Source organism: Colossoma macropomum, unplaced genomic scaffold, assembly GCF_904425465.1.
Source record: "Colossoma macropomum unplaced genomic scaffold, Colossoma_macropomum, whole genome shotgun sequence".
NCBI classification, from domain to species: Eukaryota; Metazoa; Chordata; class Actinopteri; order Characiformes; family Serrasalmidae; genus Colossoma; species Colossoma macropomum.
The window spans coordinates 28,121,020-28,143,750 of record NW_023494805.1 but is presented as its reverse complement, the minus strand read 5'-3'; the positions used below and the strand labels follow the sequence as shown (position 1 = coordinate 28,143,750).

General features: G+C 38.1%; 1 protein-coding gene across 1 annotated transcript; it reads right to left on the bottom strand.

The window, feature by feature from the left end:
- Window positions 1-2,891: 2,891 nt before the first annotated feature.
- chrnb1l (cholinergic receptor, nicotinic, beta 1 (muscle) like) lies at window positions 2,892-21,269 on the bottom strand. Its single transcript, XM_036596627.1, has 11 exons — window positions 20,975-21,269; window positions 18,754-18,887; window positions 17,532-17,576; window positions 16,216-16,325; window positions 15,734-15,842; window positions 14,341-14,488; window positions 13,785-13,970; window positions 13,078-13,301; window positions 12,614-12,792; window positions 3,666-3,807; window positions 2,892-3,032 (listed from the first exon to the last, which is right to left on the bottom strand). The coding sequence occupies exons 1-11, from the start codon at window positions 21,054-21,056 to the stop codon at window positions 2,892-2,894; spliced, it is 1,500 nt and encodes a 499-aa protein (XP_036452520.1). The 5' UTR covers window positions 21,057-21,269.
- Between the last annotated feature and the right edge of the window lie 1,462 nt (window positions 21,270-22,731).

Genomic DNA, 22,731 nt, shown 5'->3' with positions numbered 1-22,731 from the left:
AACACACAAAAGAACAGAGAATTTTCTTGAACGTTTTCCCCCTCCTCATTCCCGTAAGCCCACATTCGTCTTGTGCCCTCACCTCAGTACAGCGCTCAATAGGGGAGCAGAAACTGCTAAATCACCCCAAAAGAAGGGCTCTGCTTTGCTCCTGGCTCCGCTGCTTTGTAAAGGGGGCAGACAGTGTGAAAGGAGCCTGATTAAACTCCTGTAAGCCTGCTTAGAAGGCCACTGAACCGTTTGCAATAAAACACACTGGATTCTAGTTCTCTCTTAAAAGCAGCAACTCTGGCAATAAGACATTTTATCTCTCTCTCTCCTTCTCTCTCTCTCTCTTTCTTTTGCAACTTGTTATGAAAGGAAAATAGTTCTGCTGACAAGCCAAAGGAATGCAATGGAATCTTTTTTCAGCAAGTTATCCATTCGTTGGGGAAATAAGCAGTATTTAACAGAAAATTACACAGAAGCCTCAACAACTATATATACACACACACACACATTTTTTTTCATGCTTGTACTTTCCATGTATCCATGTACTTTATGGCAATTTTGACCAGAAATTAAATTAATGAACTGTGGTCTCTGATTTTTACAAAATACTGTATACAATATATAAAAAAAGAATTTCTTAAAATATAGGATAATATGCATATTAGGCTAGTTTCCCAGATTCACAGGAATAGCTTGGCCTAATGTGTATAGTGAATAAATAGCTAGCAGTCAGCACTCATGTCATTTGCACAATGCCAAGTGGTTGATATTTGCTTTCATTCGTTGTTAGCAACTTGATAGATGTTCAGGGCTCATTGGCATTGCAGTGTAGTACAAGACTATCCATGCACTTAATGTCATTATACATCTAATAAAGATACGATATACAAGTATAAAGGCATGTTTTCCCATAATCTGTGCTTTAATCTATTGACTGTTGTGTTGTGTGTTATAACTGTTAGACTTTATTCTGCTTGAACATTACTGAGTGTAGATACAGCTGAGGGAAGGAAAAGGGTAGTGAACAGGAGGGCAGCTAACCTTCCCAAAATTATACAAAAACAAGAGTGATGTTATAAAATCTTGGCAAAATTAATAAAATATTTAACCAAAGCTCAGCAGTTCAGACAATTAATAATATATTAAACCTAAGAATAATAACCTTAAAACTCTGGAAAAACAAGCACTGAAAACACTCAATCTGTTCCAAAAGTGTAATTAGTTTAGTTTTTGGCACGTTTGTAGGACAGGGCGGATGTCAGTATTTTCCTGGATGTAAAATATGAGTTGCTCATGAGAGCGACTATATGAAATAGTCCTAAATATTTTCTTAGGCATATAACTAAGAAAATCTAATTTGTTCAGACTACATTATGATTAGCTGAAAGAAACCAATTATTTAGCAAATGAAAAATAGTGTGTGGGAGATTTTTAAAAGTATTTGAATAATTACATGGAAGATTGTTGGAAAAACAGTTACTAAGTTTGATTTGATTCTGTAGTTAATCACATTATGCTGTGTTGGTTCTTTCTCTCTGTATGTGCTTAGGCTTTGTCTCAGAGTGCTGCAAAATGTATTACTGAGTTTCAACCAGGCCTGGGAAACACTACTCAAACTCATCTTGAACATAAATTGTAACTATGATAGGGACACTTGGCTATTGTCTAAGAGTCTTGGCCTGCACACACACACACACACACACACACACACACACACACACACACAGACAGAACTAGTTTTGACCATAACTTTATTTTTCATCCATTTCATTTATAAAGCATATATTTTAACCCTCCCTTGTTTAGTCACAATTGAGAATGACCTGTTTAGTCAGGGGGGACAATCAATAGATTCTAACTTATTTTTTACTCTCTTGATCAATGAAAAAATGGAACTGAGGGATATGTTAAGTGATGTAATATGATGTAATCAAGAGCATAGCCCTGAAGGATGACATGGCATTTTTAGAAAAAACAAGGTGTTTGTCATAGAAGGTCAAGGCTAACTGAAGAAACAAAGTGTATGTAAAAGCTACAAAATGTTACTGTTATAACAGAACCCAATGTAGTCAGAGTTGTATGTGATGGTAAGACAGATCAGGTGAGATGAAGTAATGGGGTTGGGTACTCTCCCCAGAGCAGTATAAAAAAAGATTTATTTTCCCTGTTTTTTGTAGTTGTGGCCCTGTGCAACTCAGATTAACAGTTGGATTTGTGAAGCCTTGATCTTCATTAAAAGATTGTACCTTTCTCTGCCATTCTTGGTGTTAACTGTTTTCCGTTTCGCATTAGGAGAAGTTTTATTTTTGAATTGAAAGCATGCTGTTCTCCACGACAAGTGTCAACAAACAAACAACTTGAAACAAAGAGACAAATTCTGAAATATTTTCCTATCTAAAATGCAAATACTGATTCAGTGAAAAATGCCCTTTTTTACAGTAACACCTCATACATTTCATTTGGATACTACAAAATACATTAAATAGTATTTCGTCTCAGCTATCAGAGGACCCATGTCATCTATGCAATAATAATAAAATTTGACCTGTGACTTGCAGAATTTGAATAAATATATCATCATTCATCATTATTATATCCGCAGGAGTCCACGTAGCCTATGAGTGAAAGGCAGAGAAAGAACTTGACTCATTCATTCATACTGCACACTGTCGCCCTCTACAGGCTGATGGTAGGATCTAAAAGTGAAAAATTAACATAGGCACACTCTCAAATGTCTCTGGTCATCGGTCCCTGCGCCAAAGCTTTGGAACATCCACATGTAGATGTTCTGGAAGAGCAAGAGATTGTCTAAGTGTGGGATGTGTGTGTGTGTGTGTAGGGTAATAAGGAAATAGGTGGTTTGGTGTGCATCTGTGTGTGTGTGTGTATATGTGATTTTCTCAGGGAAAAGGGTTGTCAGGTGTGTGATTGAAGCTGGCATCCAGAAACATGGCCAAAGTGCCAAGGGTGGTGATGATAACAAAGAGCCAGAGGAAGAGGCGGTCCACCACGATGGCAATGTACTGCCAGTCATCTGTAATCTGCAAGCACACATACACACACAACTGGATGTTATGTACAGAGGTGATAATATGTATAGAGGGGTTTGTTTGTCAAATCATTAATGAACAATTTCCGGTCAAAACGGCCAAGAAGTACTAGTTACTAATTTTTACTGCCAGGAAAAAAAAACAGAAAACATATATTGAACAGAAAACTACAAAGTAGTTAAGGTGTGTTGGGTAGTTGCATGAGTGAAGTTAAAGTCTTTTTGAAAGGGAACATAATGTCAGTGACTCCTTTGGGAACAGCTTTTGTTGGGAGGACACAGCTGGAACTGCTTGGTTTTTAGATGGGAAGGATGGAAGAATTAAAGTGGCTATAATTTACACAATAGTAAAGAGTGGACAAAATGAAATACTGATAGATTTAATATTATACTTGTTGTAAGCTTTTGAGTAATTTTAAACATGTTCCTGCATACAAAATATTATTTCGTAATTTTGAAAAAATAAATGAAAACACAAAATGAATGACTTCTTAATGGCTGTTTTGACCAGAAATTAGAAAAATAAAAGGGCAGTCTGTGACTTTTGCACAGTGCCATAAATTGCTGGCCACAGCATGTGAGATGCTGTGCTTTACGGCCTGTGTCTGTGTGTGTGTGAACTCACAGTATCATTCACATCTTGTTTTTTCAGTTGTTCGGCCATGTAGGTGACGGCAGCGATGGCGGATTTGAGGTCTGGGGGCAGGATCAGACAGTAGCTGTCACTGTCAAAAAACCTCTGCAGCTGCACTGTGGTATCGGGACGACTGTAAAACACACACGCGCACAGAAACACACATACACATTTTAGTTACTGGCATATATGTATTCATGTATTTTATCTTAAGTTACGTTATGCAGAACAATACTGTCCACTGCAGAGATACACAGTAAACTGGGAAGAAAGGCAAAGTCACAGATAAAGACATTTAAGAATAAATATTGACTCATGACACAGAAAGACACATATACGCATACAGGCATGCACACCCACCCACACACATTCATAGAGGTTACTGTACATATGACTGCAGTAGTATGTCTCCTTGTGTCCCCTCAATGTCGTTTGAAATGACACCCCCCCTTGTTCCACCATTTTAAGAATGACGGCGATACATTCCTAATGCAGCGCTGAACTTCAAAGCTCATTCATTATGATCATCAGCAAGTGTTGCAATAGGCAGTAAAACCAACTTAGCTGTGTTCATTTCTCTAGTTTGGTAGCTCAATTTTTAACCCCTTAAACTCTCACAACCTGTCAGCAGGTCAACACTACAGCTTCTCATTGTCACACATACCTGAAATGTACGTTTCATAGTAGTTATTACAGTTGATAACACAAGTAATGTGATTACCTTTCCCTAGAAGCGTAGCGTATTGCAATTTAAATTCTTGGAATCACGTTACTGTTACTGACTAAGAAATAAGAAATGCACTATGTGTGTTCCTCACAGCAATATTAGTTACATGTGATGTATTTAAAAGACAATTTTCATCTATATAGGTTATCTGTGCCTGTCCTTGTACAAAATTTGCACGTATGCATACTATCTGTGACAGGTGACTGCACATCTCCATAAACTTAGCAAGCTGTCTGCTGAAGCATCTAATCCTGCTAATATGGAACTGATGGATGAAGATCCCGGTGCTGAAGGAGAACCCCAACCTCACTTACACCGGTCAGCTTGGTTTCCATTCAGAAACAGCTGTGTAAACTTTACATTTTTTTTGTACAGATACCTTTATTTTGAGGCAGTTGTTTTTAAATTCTTTCAGCTGACCAGTTTCTAGGTTTTTGAACAGCATCAGCCTGATTAATAGTTTGAATCAGGTAGTATGTTTTACAGAATGTTTTGTTGCTATGTTTCAGGAATAGTAACAGGCTTTTAAATGATATTTATTGTGATTGGCCCTTACTTTCTGAATAAAGTAATAAGGACTCCTGGGTTTCTCCTTGTACTTTCTATCTATTACATATTTGTATGGGTTTAAGACACTAACGCAGAAGTAAATTAATGAATATGAGTTTTGGCATGAAGTAATAGGTAAAGTTGTCCCATTACAGAGAAGTCATTTGTAATTTGTAATGTACTGCTCAGTAATTCATCTTGAGTAATAAGTATTTAGACTGTAATTACAGTCTAAGAGTTTAATTTAATGGAGGTTTTGCCTTCAGTGGTCTGCTGGTCACACTTTAATTTGAGAGTCCTCTCAATGATCCACAGATGCTTTAAGTTGATTGTCAATATGGTTACGGTACAATTTATTATTAGATGTGGGTTTTAGGTTCAAGTTAAGGTTATGGTTAGGTTTAGGTTTAGGGCTGGATTTTAAAGAATTTGTTACATTTAGTTGAACATTAGTTAAAGACAAACAGCATCTGCAAAGCATCTACAGTGAACGCTCAAAATAAAGTGTGACCTAATAGGTCTCGATTCCAGTACGGGGGACACTATAAACTGCATGTATTTGTATTTTCCCTGCTCTAATGTCCGTGACCTGGATCCTGAAGAGCTTGATAATTACTGATGAGTTGAAAGAAGTGGGTTAGATAGTAAAAGAACACATAAAAAAGTGGAAGAACATGGAGAGCATGCTGAAGAACCTGTCCCACCCCATGCACCACTCTCTGATAGCACTGAGCAGCTCCTTCAGTGCCCGGCTGCGGCACCCGCGGTGTGTGAAGGAGAGATACTGCAGGTCCTTCCTCCCAGCCGCTGTCAGACTCTATAACAGTCACGGCACTCAGTAGACAGTAGTTTACAATTACTTTCCATGTGCAAGAACTCTCAACATCACTGCCATAGCACTTTAATGTGTGCAATATCTCAATCCACCATGCGTAGTATATTCACTGCGGATCATTGTCAACATGTTTACCACCATTATGTGCAATTATGTCAAGTGCAATATTTCTCCATTTATTTACTGTTTATTTATTTGCTATTTTATTCACTGTGCAATACTCACTACAATACATACCTTTCTACATTTCTAAATTTAAATTTAATACTTTGTATATTTTTCTTGTAATCTTTGTACATATACATATATATCTTTATACTTTTATTGTTTATTCTATTTTATATATTGTTTGTATATTTCCTGCTGCTCTGTCTTCTGTGCTGCTGTAACACCGCAAATTTCCCCGTTGTGGGATTAATAAAGGATTATCGAATCTAATCTAATCTAATCTAATGTATTCTGTGTAATACAGTGTGCAAAAGTGCAGGCCAGCCAAGAAAATAGTTTTGACTATTTATCTGGATGGTATGTTTTGGCTTGTTAAAAAAATCTGAATAAATGTACAAATAAACAAATAAACATTAAAACAATAAAAACAATAATGCCTTTAAAAAAAAAACTTTGCTATAAAAAATAGCATAAAATTACAGTAATTTACTGATGACAATTTCTCCAGGAGTTTACTCTTTATTTACAGTACTCATACTGGATTATATATTTACAATACTGTATTTCTAAACACAGGGTTTTTTTGCTCTAATGCGCACCCACAACTGTGCAAGGGCACTTAGTTTTGATATGTTATGGAGTACATCTTGTGAAGACATAGACAAACACAACAAATCTAACAAGCCAATTTTTGAATGTTCATGCATACTGTTACACAATTATGACAACAGTCACACTATGTTTCACAACAGTATAGTGCAGGTTAACAATCACATCATGAACCACACGTCAAATTACAGCAGTTACTGCACTTATACCACTCAGTAGAACTACAAAGATATCAGTAACTGAATATCCATTAATAAATATCCATTACAGGATGAACTGAAACACAAAACACCATCATGGTTAGAATAACCAAACATGTGAAACACATTAAGACATCTCTTTGGGCTAAGAATAACTTGTTAAAACCAAATTATTCTTGTGAAATTAACTGTAGAAGATAAAATAAAAGCAAATTAACAAAATTGCAAAGAGTGCTGGGTAGCTCAGCCACCCTCACTACAATGTTTATTACATTTACAATAATGGAATATTGATTAGCTGAAGGAATTGCTGGATGGAAACTACAAATAGTGAGCTGTCTTGAGGAGAGGTCTGGAAATGGGTAGCACACTGACATAGAATCTCAAATTATTGTATTAAGGTTTATTTGCATTTATTCTCATGTTTGTGTTTTTTTTTTTCCAGAGTAAACAGCCACTGCCCAGATAAATATATCAAGCTATAATTTTCTCAGCTGGCCTAAAACTTTTGCACTGTACTGTAATAGTGTAATAGTGAACAGATGTGATAAGGGGCCAGTGTGAAGTGGGATCACGCATTCACAATCTGTGTTCCTCCAAGGACACGTGTTTTCCAACAGGGATTATACGCTGATCACCATACACTCTTAGTAACACATACACATCACCATCTATAAATTCTCTGCTTACATACATACATTACACATGTCACACGACCACATCCGCTTTAATGCTGTGTTAACTGCACGCCTGCCACAGTTCAGGAAGAATGTCCCTCACTAACTACACTAACACCATCTGTACACTGCGTGCCTTACCACACTTCTAGCCTTCACACCTTTACATATACACACACATACATACAAACTCAACTATACACATACAGACACATGAAAGCAAAGGCACACATGTGCACACACTCTCACACATAATAAAGCAAAGCAGGTGCACACAACTTGGCTATGAGAGACATTACTTTTACAGTTCCAAGTCACGCTCCCAACAAAAATGAAATTTCATCACGAGAGGGGTTGATTAACACCTTACTAACCATTTACACTCAAATTTTCCCTGTGATTTTATATATATTTATGTACCAGCAGTGACCCATTTAAACATGTATTATTCCTAAATCTATTAAATTAGTTACTGAATGCATGAGACTCTGGCAGCACTGGGCAGCTCCTTCAGTGACAGGCAGCTCCACCTCAAGTGGGTTAAGGAGCGCAATCGCAGGTCCTTCCTTCCTGCTGCTGTTAGACTGTACAACCAGCACCGCTCCCAGTAACCCCCCCCATTAGGCCTCATACACCTACAGCACATAAACTGTGAATTCATCAACATTTCCTGTGTGCAATGTAGTTAGTAGTCCATGTGAAATATGTGTGAAATATGCAAAGTAAAGATTTTTTCTTGCTTTTCTATTTATAATGTTTATATTGTTAATTCATCACAATTCCCACAGGTAATATAATCAATTCTCCATGTGCAATATTCCGTGTGCAATTTGGGTAAAATATCATTACAGTGTAAATATTTTTTGCCTTTTTATTTATGATTGTTTATATTGTTAATTTTTGTGAACAGAGTTTATGTGAAGGATAGAGTTTATACATTTTATCTTACATTTTTTATCTTTAGTATTATATATTGTCTTTATAGTACCAAGTAACAAACTGTAACCTTGTTAAATAATTAACAAGGTTAATTACTTTGCTAATGCTCTTCTTTTTATTTCTTTTCTTTGCTTTGCTATATGAATTTCCCCATTGTGGGACTAATAAAGGATTATCTTACCTTATCTCATCTTGAATAATTCACCATAGTTTGTGGATATTTTATAGCAGTTCGGAGTAGTTACTGGATAATTCAAAGCATTTAGCAAATAATTCATTGTAGTTATTGTAGGCACTTACTGAATAATAAGGAAGTCTATTGGTACTGAATACAATACTGAATTTGAATTTAAAATAGTAAAGTTACTTAATATAATAGTTACTGGATGATTAATACAAGTTACTGAATAATTGATAATAGCTTTTGAAGACAGTAGTTACTGGACAATTCATAGTATTTGCAGAATAGAAAGTATTTCATTTAAGGGGTTAAAAAGAAAACCATATGCTGTGGTTTCTGTCGCGGTAGACAGAGGGTCTGGCACCATTCCTTAGCAGACTTTCACGCTCAGCACCTCAGCGCATGCCATAAACACTTCATTTGGAATCTGTGCATTTTAAGTGCAGCTGTTAAGCTGATATAAGGACAAGAGATACTGAATTAGGAGGAAGAGGACGACAGAGAAACAGATAGAGAGAGAGAGAGAGAGAGAGAGAGAGGGAGAGAGAATGCTACAAAGAGAGAGAGAGAGAGAGAGAGAGAGAGAGAGAGAGAGCGACGAGAGAGAGAGAGAGAATGCTACAAAGAGTGAGAAACAAAAAGAAAGATGGAGAGAAAAAAGGGAAAGAGATAGAGAGATAAAGACAGAAAAAATACATGAATTTTTAGAAACATGTGACTATTAAGTGACTTAACTGTGGCATAGAGATTCAGAAAGAGAGAAAGGCAGAAGGAAAGAGAGAGAGAGAGACAGACAGACAGACAGACAGACAGACAGACAGACAGAAAGAGAGGAAGAGACAGTAAAAAAGAGAGAAATGAGAGAGAGAAAAAAGAGGGAGAGGGAGAGACATTGAGAGAGAGAAAGAGCCCTCTCTTTCTCTCCCTCAATGGGGGGAAGAGAGAGAGCTCTTTCTCTCTCCATCCAAGATGGAGAGATAGAGGGAGAGTTAAAGACAGAGAGACAGACAGAGAGAGAGAGACAGAAAGAGAGAGAGAGTGCTTTACATATGTGGGGGCCATCTAGGGAGAGAAAGAGAGCTCTTTACATGGGGGGCTGTTTAGAAATAGAGACGCAGAGACAAAGAGAGAGAGAGAAAGAGGGGGGGCTGTTTAGGGAGAAATACACTGAGACACATGCACACGAACAATACTAGCACACAGCTATGAAACACACACATACACTACTCACACATACACACACACTTCTTGCACACACTTATGAAACACTTGTACATGTGTGTTTGAATGATTGTACACAGACTGGAATCACTGGTGTCTGCACAACAGTTTTCAGTGTGCCTGGACGTCATTTCACTGTAACAGGAAGGCAGAGTTTTACAAAATAAGAGCATGCTCAGCAGCACAGAGGGAAAACGTTTCTGGAAATACCCCTTTTGACCTCTTGTAACAAACAGCGGCTCCTATCATTTTAATCAGCCTTTTCATCTTTAATCAGCCTTTCAGTATTGTTGGTGACAGTGAGGAGCAGCAACTAACCGGCCCCCCCATATTTACATGCCTTCCATACCCATACCTTTATTCACCACCAACTGATGTGAACTTCCATTCAGCCTCTGACTACCATAGATACTCTCTCTCTTACACACACACACATTCTTTTATAGAAACACATTCACACACCGTCATCTCCCTAAACACACGTTTTCACAGAACTGCATACACATACCAGGAAAAAGACAAGACACAGTGCTGATGGGCACGTAGCCCCCTCATTTCTCCACTTTAACACACACTCCCTTAGGAAAGCATTGCCTTAGATATTTCTCTAAACTTCTTAAACCACACTTCTCTTCCACCTATCTTTCCAGCTATCCATCCACCCCTGCTCATCTCTGCTTTCTGCTCTGTCCTCGGGTGGATTATCTCTAATGCCCAAACTAAACAGGGGCTTAGGGGTCTGGCGACAGTGGCGGGCGACCAGGCTTAGCTGGGCTGAGATCAAATGCCCTTGGAAGGAGAAAAGAAATGACCACCAGCGCAGAGCCGCATGAGCATAAGACCCCAAAGCCGCAATCCCTGTTTATGACCTCCGAGCACAGTGGGGCAGGACTACGGGTACTGCTAGATTACAGTATGGTGGGCAAATTAAACTGTCAGACAGGCTATTTAGAGAGGGAAAGAGAGAGAGATGAATTTGCACTTTGTTTACTTCATACTTTTACAGGCTATATGTTCTTACATGGACATTCTTGCATAAGACCAAATTACTGCCACTTGTATGTGTTCACTGTGGGAGGCAAGGTAATGACATGATATTCAAAGAGAAATTATAAACCAGTTATGTTCAGAACAGAAGACTATTCAGCAAAGTATTAGCTGTCTGTTAATGGATCAGAGTGCAACTAGCCACAGTTGTACAAATCAAATTATAATGAATGAATAAATGAACAAATTAATGAATGAATCAAATCAAATTTACACAGCTTTCCCCTACATTTTTCTCATATAGTAGTTAACAGCCAAGACCTGTTGTATGAAGTTTGCTTTATTGGTTTTAAATTGGAACTACAGGGCTAATGGAAGCTGACAAACAATGGAAGCTTTGGGGGGAGGGGTTAGAGGGGGTGTTCAGCAGGCCTCCACTATGTCGCCAACATGAAGTATCTACAGAGACCTTTACATCACATCAAACATTCAAATATGTCAGGAGAGATCTTATTGCATATTTTTGTATATTTTTAGTTGTTTATATGTCTCTAGATAGGTTTTTTGTTTATATATTTTTTTCTTTTTATATTGTATCACCCTTATTATTATAACTGTCCTGTGTTGTGTGACTGCTACTGGCTGCTAAATTTCCTTCAGGATCAATGAAGTATCTACCTATCTATCATCTATCGATCTATTATCACCCTGGTCTTCTCTGGTTTGATTTTTGTGTCTGAAAACAGTTTGACAATTGTCTTTGGTTTATTTACATAAACACTTATTATGTATTATTTATGTTTTTCTTCATATTTTCTATAATGAATTTTGCAGGTTAAACTTACCCTTTTAACTCCACCTAACTTTGCCTATATGCCCACACACAAGCTGTGTCTCAATCCGCATTCTACATACTAAATAGCAATGGCACCACTGGTGGTGTGCTAGTCTGATGTACTACTTTTTTCTCAAGCTTTTTTTTATGGCGTTGTATCACACAATGCCATAACATATAGCAGGCAATGTATTTGCAGTGTTTAAAGAGTTTAACCTATGATCATTAATCATAATAGTGCAATGATCTACAGTACAAACTGGACTTGCTTGGTTGATTTCTGACACAGAATGACATACTGTAATCTATATAAATGGACAAATGTACAGACAAAATACAGGTTTCACGACGACTGCTAGTTTTTGGCTGTGGAATGTTATTTATTTCTATAACAGTATATCATACAGGATCATAAACTACATAAACAAGAGGTTGCTTACCAAATCCATGTGAGTTAAGGTAAGTGTATGATGATTTTGGCCAATGTTTCTCAACCTGGTTCTCAGGGGCCCCCAGGTGGTCCACCTTTTTCCTTTCTCACCATGTGTTGCAAGTTGGGTAGAATCAAAAATGTGGTTCATTTGGGGGGCCCTGGGTGGGAAGCAGTGATTTGAGCACTTTGCATAATGCTAACTTTGGGGGCTATAAGCTTACATTAGTCTACTTACATTAGTGTCGCAGCTTGAGTATAAAACTAAAGAAGCAATTTTCAGACTCCAAACATATCAGATTGACTGCATTTAGAGAAAAAGCAAAAATCATTTTATCCCAAACTGTATTAATTGCATGCGAGACCAAGAAAGTCCCTTTCTTCTCAGTTAGTTTTCCTAATTTTGGACTGGAGGTTAAAAGAGCACAAATGTGGCAACACAAGACAAAATCCATCCATCCATCCATTCATCCATCAGGGCAAAAATTAATCAGCATACCTTAATTAATCCAATAATAGAACTTATCATGATGACAGAAATAAGTAGAAAAACATTATTTCTTCTCAGCTTATAGATTTACCTCCCCCTCCATGGCATGACCAGCTCAGGATTGATCTTTCGGATGAAATATTCTCCTCCGGGCCTGAGGGTGCGGTCAGTATGACCCTGTGGTTGGTCCTCTTTAGGCTCCTCCTCCACAGGCTCTTCTGGGCGGGGCCTGAACATGCCCAGGTAGGGAGGCAGGAAGTTGATGAACACCTGAGAAATATTGGAAGATAAATAATGGATCAGTTGTGAATTGTTATATGACATATGTTAGGACTGGAGTAGCAAGCAAAGCAGGACCCAATTTTGAAGGACACTGTTCTAAAGCAATGTTCTTTACACTATATAGAACTATGTTCTACAGGACCTTGATTAAACTTTGAACAATTTTTTTTGCAAACAGTATACGCTTGTATTTGATGATATACTTTTCAATGCTGGCTAACAGTCAAACCTGTCTATAGGTGTATTGTTAAGAGCACCACCCTGCTGGCTGACCTTGCGCACCCAGGTGGGCATGTAATGTGTGCTGGGGGTCCTGTGGTGCAGGTTTAACACCACCACACTAAGGATGACAGAGAACGTCACCAGGATCATAGTGAACATTACATAGTTCACGATAATGGGGATTCCCAGAGATGTCTCAGGGACTTTATCAGCCAGCAGGAGCATGAAGACAGTGAGGGCGATGAGCACAGAGATGGACAGAGTCATCTTCTCTCCTGCAGGGAACAAGAACATGTGGTAAAAGACTAGCAATGCTATGTATACTGTTGAATTTCATGCTATTTAACAGTAAAAAAAAGCTAACCAAAGAATGAACAGATCTCTTTCAAGCATATGACCATAATTATAAGATGTTTAACCACACACTTAAATGTAAATGTCCCAAAAAAAGGTTCTTAAAGGTTCTTTAAGGAAACAAAGGTGGTTCTTTTATAGCATTGCTCAAAAGATTTCATTTGGTACCCTGATATGTCACTGTGCAATACATAGTGGGACTGAAGCAAAGCTGACTGAAGGCACTGTGATCTTTTACTGTTAGGAATTTCTATCAGAATTTTAACAGTTTAACAACTCATACCACAGAAACTGGTCCATTCAAATGAGGACCAACCCTGTGACATCACATGGCCTATGCAATATTAAGAGCTTGATAGCATAGACTCTAAGAGTGAATTCTTAACTATACACAGCCACCTCACCTGCCCCTGGTGGAAGATAGAAGACAAATATAGCCAGAATGCTAGTGAGGATGCAGGGCACGATGATGTTGATGATGTAGAAGAGTGGTTTCCTCTCAATGATCAGGTAGAAGGTGATGTCCTCATACAGGTCCTCCTGGATATTTTTCCTGGTGGGCTTGTGGCAGATCTGCCACTCTCCATTCTCTGAGTGAACAGGGTCACTGTGTTACTGACTGTGTCAATGCTCAGTGTATTTGTCTAATAATAATAATCATCATAATAATAATCATTATAATTATAGTAATAACAGTAATAATATTTTACTTTACAGTTGTTAAATGTTATTTAAATGTAAGTTAAATTGTCAATATATCAAATATGTTGTAATATATTAAATCACAGAAAGCAGATTTCCCCCATATCAATGAGGTTTTAATCTAAATGCTAAATAAATAAATAAATAAATAAATAAATAAAGCTCACATCGAAAGTCTGAAAAACATAAAAAAATATGCATATGCAAATATAACACCTGAAAGGTAATGATATCACTAAAGGTAAAAAGCAGACTGACCAGTAAAAGCATTTTTATCGATGACGATCTCATGAAGCTCATTTCCATCCTCATCCAGCCCATACTGCAGGTCCACCTCTGAGGCATCATACGTATATGAACGAAACACCATGGTGCAATTCTGCCAGTCAAACGGAAAGTATGCCACCTAGAGGATTAGATTAGAAATAATCTTTGGGTAATTTTATTTCTAGTTTGTTATTGTTAAGCTTGTGTATTGTGAAATACCTTCTCACATTGATTGCAAAAACAGCAAAATATCAATAAAGGGCTGTCAGCTTACTTGGTCAATCAGTTAATGCTTTTAATTGTAGGCTCCTGCATAAATGTGTTATTGATTGCCGAATAATGAGCAATATTGGTCATTTGGATTGAGAGATCTACGATCTTTCATGCTTCCTCAAATGGATTTAATTTAGACGGGACTATACTGAAAGAAACCGACAACAGCTCCTTTCAACAGCCACGCCCCTCACAAACCAAGGTCATCCCTGACCCACTACCAGAGAGTGTGTTAGCTAGCACTTTTAAAACACCCTCATGCTATAAATGACTGTGATGCATAGCTTTAATATAAAAACATGTATGCAGTGCCTACTTTAGACAAGTGAAACTGAAGAGCCACTCTTTCTCCCTCTTCTGCCACTTGGCTAGTCTAACCTAGCTGACAAATGCTCACATTGCTTAAATGAGTTGGTGCCTATTTTAGCCACCTAGCCTCAGTGTTATACCATGGCAAATCCCTACACTGTTTGGTGCCTGGGTGATTCATACTCGCATTAGTCACTAACACTTACTGATGTGGTTACTGCAATCACTTCCAAAGAAACTCAAGTTTACTTTCATAATTCAATATGCCAGACAGATTTTAAGTTTGACTTCTGACAGAAAATAAAAGCCAGTCGCTGTGGGGTAGTTTATGCTGCAAGGACTACATCACTGTTCATCACCAGGCAATCCAAAATTCCCATTTGAAATATTACATTATTTTTCAATTCTGGCTTTGGTTAAAGACCATCAAATCACACATATTATGATAACTGAGATAGGCTGGATCTCAAATTGCTCCCTACTCCCTTTGTTGTGCATTATGCAGGTCACAAAAAATGTCTTCTACATCCAAATTGCACATTATATGTCTTATATTAAAACGATTTATATTTGGCTACAAACTGTATGACTCCCTAATGTTTAGTGCAATATTTGGGTGTAGAAGCCCTAGTTTCATGACCAAAGAAGTACACTATATAGGGTGTAGGGGGCCAATTGAGATTCAGACATATTTCAATCAATTTGCTAGCCCCTTTAAACAAGTGAAACAATCAGCATTATTGATAACAATATTTATTTGTGAGAGGATGTTATTTGTCTGTGCTAACAGCTTTAGGTGTACCTCTATTGAGCAGGAGCTGCGGTATATAGCTGGAGGCAGCCAGGAAACAGTGCCATCACTGGTAACCAGCACATTCACGTACAGAGCAACATCAAACTGCCCATCATTGCTGCAAATTAGACAAAATATCCCTAAGTTACACTCAACACCGCCTATTCTATAACAAAAAGCATCTAATACAGACCTCTCGCACACTTCTCAGTCATATGTATGCTGCCTTTGACTCATGTGACACTTAAACTGTGAATATTCATCATAAACACGGTCATTTATAGGAACTCTACTGTGTTTGAATACCTCAGATCACTCGACTTCCTTCCTTGCATAGCTTCGAGTGCATTGAAACAAAGGTTATGTATTCACAGAGCTTAAATAAGAAGCTATGACAGGTGGGAGGTCACATTTACAGTAGTGTATACAATCCATGTCACAGGTTACAACTTGAGCCTGTACAATTAATAATGAAAACAGTGGGCCCTCACTTGTTAATAAGGTATATGTCTGGACGCCACACTTTGGTAGGGGGGATCCGGATAACATCAATATTGTCGTAGTCCTTCGGATTCCAGGATAACCTGTAATCGGACCATGCCTGAAGAGAGAGGAAAGGGAGGGGATGGGTAGATAAGCAAGGTTGTTGAAACTGCATTTTGAGTGTTATAAATGACTGTAAGTGTAGGGTAGCCAAACATATTCATAATATTTCAGAAGATGCAGGCATGCTCCTGCATTATTCACTTTACATCTGTCCATCTGTAGGTTGACGGTATGTTTTTTTGGGACCATCCAGCTGGGATTTCTAAATTGCCTAAAATGTCTGGGATTTGACTTTGCTTTCATGTCAACATTTGCTTTCTACAGTCTGCCCTGTGCTGCCCTCCTGACTGCAGGGCCCTCATTTTTGAAAACCAAAACATGATCACACTACCCATTGGCTTCTGTTATATGATTGTTTTAATAAGTTTTGAGGAAACAGTTTTTCTCTTCTTTTTCTAAGCTTAGGGAAAGCATTAAAATACCCTACCAATGCAACCAACAGAGAAATATGCTGCGTTCGAGTGCTTAACAGAAAGTTGTATATATAAAGTTGGTAACTGGTAAATAAGACTTCAGTCCACTTAGTGATTGTTTGAAAATACGGCCATCATAGTAAAAAGAAAGCATGGACATCTGGAGAATATATATCCATTTTCTTTGCTATATTAAAAAAGATGTAGATCGTATGGTAGCTTATCAGGTACATTTTTTTACATTTACCACCAAGCTTACTGGCAAAAAGGGTAAAAGTTATACATCACATTGGTAAACTCATCTTCTAGAATATCCTCATGTATCTAGCTTGCTGACTGTTCAAGTGCAATTTACAAGTGGGAAAATTGTGAAACGTCCCAGTTTCCGACACTACTTGAATGCGGAATAAGTGTAAATATGCTGGAGTATTGCTTTAAAAAATAGATGCTTACTTTCTTAAGCTTCAGCAAAAAACAAAAATTAAAACACTAACAACAAATGGCAGGAGTCACCAATAAACCATTTCACGTATCTTATTCACAAACGCACACACATATGGAGTGTCACATCAGGAAGAACACACTAATTAGTTCTCCAGCAGTAGAGAGCACGAGGCCTTTGACAAAGAAAGCAAAAGGCTCAGAGCTCAAAAGGCTCTGAGCTAAAAAGGCTCTGAGTGAAACAGACATGTAATAATTTCTCTTTACAAAAAAGTGACAAGTGAATTAAGGCACAAAAGAAAACAGAGTGAATCTGTGGAGGAAGATAAACGGAGTGTCTCTCTCACCATGTTCATGTACACATTGGTTGTCATCCCTCCATTCTTCTCGTCCTGCAGGAATGGAGACACACTGACATTAGCATGCCACGGCTAAATCCTTCTTTGTGTGTGCTGCAGTAGAACACTCAGTGCTGTCAGATGAAAGCTAATGGCCTATTCACCGGATGACACTTGGTATCAGTAAAGCTCAGAGTGGTGGCACAGCTAGTGATGGGTAAATGTTGTGAAAAAAGTGTGGAAGCACCGTCAGTTTCCCCAGCAGGGGAGCATAAAGACAGCTGAACTCATTTTGCCCACATAGAATATTAATGAGCTATTACTGAGCTGCCAGTTTATTAGGTACTTCTTTTATTAGATATGTTGTATCCACACTCACTGGTCACTGTACCAGAAACACCAACCACATAGGTGCACTTTGCAAGTATACAATTCCAATTTATCAGCCCTTTTCTCTATCGCCTTCCATTAGTGGAAACAGACCACCATAGGACCCCTGCTGAACAGATATTTTTTGGGTGGTGGAACATTCTTATCACAGCAGCGACACTGACATGCTGGTGGAATGGTAGTGTAATGGCACGTATCAGGGACAGTGGTGTTGCTGGAGTTTTTACACACCTCTTACACACTATTACTGCTGTCCGTCACCAACAATTAACCGATTTGTGGTCCGATTAACCACCAACATAACTAGAAAGTGACAGTAGAATCAAACCAATTACATTTTGATTTACAAAGAGTGGGACCAACTTTATGAGAAAAGACGTCACTAGGCCTTCTGGAAATCCTAGAAACATCACTGACTGTGGATACAAGTTGCGGTCTAACCAGCAGTAGCACCTCTATGCCAGGGCTCTTTACTGAAGGAGCATAGGGTGTAGGGGGTACAAGCTACCAAAAAAACACAGAATATAACCATAACCGTGGCAAGTGCCTTTCCACTTTCCAATACTGCAGTAGGACAAAACAGAACACAAACCTTGTATCTCATAATAAGAAAAAATAAAAAATAAAATAAATAAAATAAAATAAAAATAAGCCATGTCTCTTGCTTTGCACACAGGAGCAGTAATGATAAAAAAAACAAGATCATTTTCATTATTTAACATATATTTTAACATTTATTTTGTTTATTTATTCCTAAGTTTTTAATATTGAATGTAAGTCTGAGCAGTCACTTTGAGTGGGCCAATGATCGCCATTGTATGTATGTGTGTGTAAATCCTACCAAACTAATGAGCTGCACTAGGGTCATTCCAACTCTGACCATCACTGTCTCGTTCCAGGCCCGAGCAGGTCGCACTTTCAGGTTGTAATTCTGAAACAGATCCTGCAGCAGCTTCCGCTCCGCCTCAGAACCGCCTACAAAAATACACGCAGACATCAGTTTGGTAGTGAGGAGTGACACGTTTGTGTAGATCAGCTGTTTTATTGGTGTAGCACCAACACTACTAGGCATAGCCATCTCCAGTGAAGAACTTAAAAGATACTGTAGTAGACTGCAGTTGTAGTACAAAAAAGCACTTAATCCAGTATAGTGATAAATGTTTGAAGGAAAACGTGACTTTTGTTCATATGGACACGGGTTGGGAATGTTGATGTGACATGACCTTCTCTCTGGGGGCCAAAGCACACTCGGCAAACTCCAACAAACCCAAATATTATCTATAGGACTGATTCTTAAACCTCAGGGCCCACCAGATGGTCTGCAGTTTTGCTCTGTCCTTCGTGTTGAGAGCTTTGTTGAAACGAAAATGTGGACCTGTGGTCCCTTAGTGGATAAGACTAATAACGCCTGCTTTGCATGTTCTCCATTTAACCTGTTCTAGAGTGTTCTTCTCCATTCACTCTGTTCAAGAATGTTGTACCCTATTCACAATGTTCAGTAATGTTTTCCTCCAATAACATTGTTCAAGAATATTCTCCTTTATTCACACTGTTCTAGAATTTACTACCCCTCTGGAATATTCCCCTTCATTTACATTGTTCTAGAACGTGCTCCATTCACACCATTATTGAATGTTCTTTTCCTTTCTCATTGTTCTTCTCAATTCACACTGTTCTAGAATGTTCTTTCTCTTTCACACCATTCTCCTCCTTCACACTGTTCTAGAATGGTGTGAATGGAGAAGAACATCATTCTTGAATGTTCTTTCTCTTTCACACTGTTCTTCTCCATTCACACTGTTCTAGAATGTTCTACTCCATTTACATAGTTCTTTCTCTTTCACACTGGTCTCTTCTATTTGCCCTGTTGAAGAACATTCTCCTCCATTCACACTGCTGTAGAATGTTCTCCTGTATTCACACTGTTCAGGATATTCTTCCCTTTTTACTGGTTCACTTGGTTTATCAGTTCTTTTTCCAAACTGCTAACATTAGAATGTTGGGTTCATGTTCTCGGACTGGCCATGGATACAACTTTCCACAACGAACCCCAATATTTTAGAACAGTGTGAACAAGAAGAGAACATTCTATAGTCTCCCAAAAATCACACACAGGTACAGTGTCTCATATTTGTGGATAGCAGTGGGGTAGCAGTGTTACCCAGTACAATATACTTGAGTTTTCTCAGAATCACATGCCACCATGCATCATTACTAGAGCTTCTACGCTACAGCTGTGTCCTATGGGATGGTCTGTTTACATGCTCTGCATGTCACAAGGTCAAATGTATTGTGGCATTGCCTGCACCACTGCCCTGATAAACCCTGTGTGGTAAAATCGTCTGCTGTTTTGAAGTCTGTTTACAGTTGACTTTCAGAGGTGATATAAACTCACACATTTCGCCAATTAACTGTGATTAGCATACCTGGCTCTGTGTGGTTGTGTAATAGACTACAAAGCTGTGGTGGTGTTTGTCATCCATATGAATCTAATCACACATACATTCATTCACAGCAAGCAGTCATTGTAGAAAAACACATTATAAATATATTATGAGAGGTGGGTAGTAATTGCTTTTATTTACTAATTGTACTTGACTAAAATGTACACTGCTCTGTGTTTTTTTTTACTCTGTTCTATTTTAGCCATTCACATTCATAATGCCTTTTTTGCAAATAACTTCATTCTGTTCCGCCTGTTTAGCACCTGGGCTGCTTTGCTGTACTTCACACCTCTCAGCTTTCACATTTCATTCTAGACCAAAGATTCCAAGAAGGATTACAAAATGAAAAAAGCGCGAACTTCAGTTCCTATGCTGATAGATGCTGGAGGTACTAACAGTTTTCACTGTAGGTCTATAGGGAACTTCAGGAGTTTTTGACCTGGTACTGTTTTACTTACTCAATTAGGGTTATTCATTGCAAGGTTACACATATTTTTACTTCAGTCTTCTTTTCAACAAAATAACAATACTTTTACTTGAGTATGAGGGGATACCAACAATGTGCAAAGCACACTCAATAAACTCAAGCATATGACATCACAAAGCTATCAGCCTTACCTGTCAGAGATAGCATGCTACAGCAGCACAGAAGCCAAAGCAAACAAGTTATCCTCAGCTCCATCCTACTGGTCAGGTTCATTCCATACACTGGCCCCTTTACCAGACACAGAACGTCACATACATACACAGTCTTACACTATCTGTCATACACACACACACACAAGCCAGTTGTTTGTCCTTGTTCTTCTCCTTAAAAGTTTATATATATTAGATTCCAGTTGGATTAGCACCAGAGAAAACAGGAGGCACTGTAAATGTAGCTCCTACAGCCTATATTAGTCTCTTTCAATCTTCACGCCATCATTGCTTTCTTCTCCGAGCTGTGTATCTGTGTGTGGGATAGCCTGTGGGGTAGCTTTTCCTTTGGCAGGGAATTATGGGAATGGTTACACACTCCAAGGCAGCGCTGGCAGGCACCTGTTGGTGGTGAACGTGCGTGTATGTGTGTGAATGTGTGTAGAGTGAGAGTGTGTTTTAAAATGACAGGGGGAATGGATGACAAAGGGGATATTTTGGTTGTGAGAACAAAGCAAAAAGAAGAGCATGAGCATTCCCTCAGGACACATACAACTGCATGTTTGTTTTTATATCTGATCAGGACATACATATGTCTTATCTGTAAATACTCATATGTAATAACAATAATATGCCTATATATACATGTGTAAATACCTATATCCCATGTTTTATATATTATATATATATATATATATATATATATATATATATATATATATATATATATAACTATAAATAAAATAAAAAACTAATTAACTCATCCTCTATGGAGAACACACTTCTGCACATTTAATGTACAGTTCCTGTCTATTCGCAAAATTTAACATTGGGAAAAAACAAGCCATAAAATGTGGCCTGTGCAAAAGTTATGCCACAACATTTTCTGTTAATTTTTGCCCAGTAATGTTTATATTTAAATTGTGCACTAAAATGTGGAGAAAAACAACATATTTAACATATTTAAATGTGCTCACTGTAGAGGATGTTTTAACTTATTTTCACTTACAAAATCAATAAAATACGTAATTTGACCAGGAGTGTTGAAACTTATGCATACAATTGTATGTATTAATAACGAACGTGATATATATACATAAGTATCTATATGTAATTAGAATGTTCTAGGCCTAATCTAAACATAACTGTATTCTTAACCTCAGGAACTAAAAATAAATTGTTTTACTCTCAGTTTTAAACAATGACACACCAAACTTCTGTAAAAAATATTTTACAAAATCAGGATCATTTTGTTGGTCCTGAAAACGTACAAAAACAAACACACAGACCCGCACACACAGATAGGATGTAGGCGCCCGGCATGTCTTTCAGGCACAACCTTTCAACATGCCACACTCTCTTTCATTCTCTCTCTCTGCTGTGGTCACTTTGCTCTTTCTGTCCTCCAGAGGCATGATAGGCATTCACTGGGGCTGCCCAGTGACACCAGTGCAAAGCATTAGACATGCAAGTATGCATGAACGAACACACACACACAGACACACACACACACACACACACACACACACACACACAGGAAAACCATTCCTAGTATCAGGCTCTGGCTCTCCATCTCAAAAACCATCAGCAGATAAAAGGACAGAATGCTTTGTTGTACTGTAGTTATATCACTCTCATGTGATGGAAAGACAAAAAAGGATTTAGCCCATTACTAAAAGATGGAAAAGGGTATTAAGTACAAACACAACACATTATTCCTACTCTCTCCCCTCTCTGGC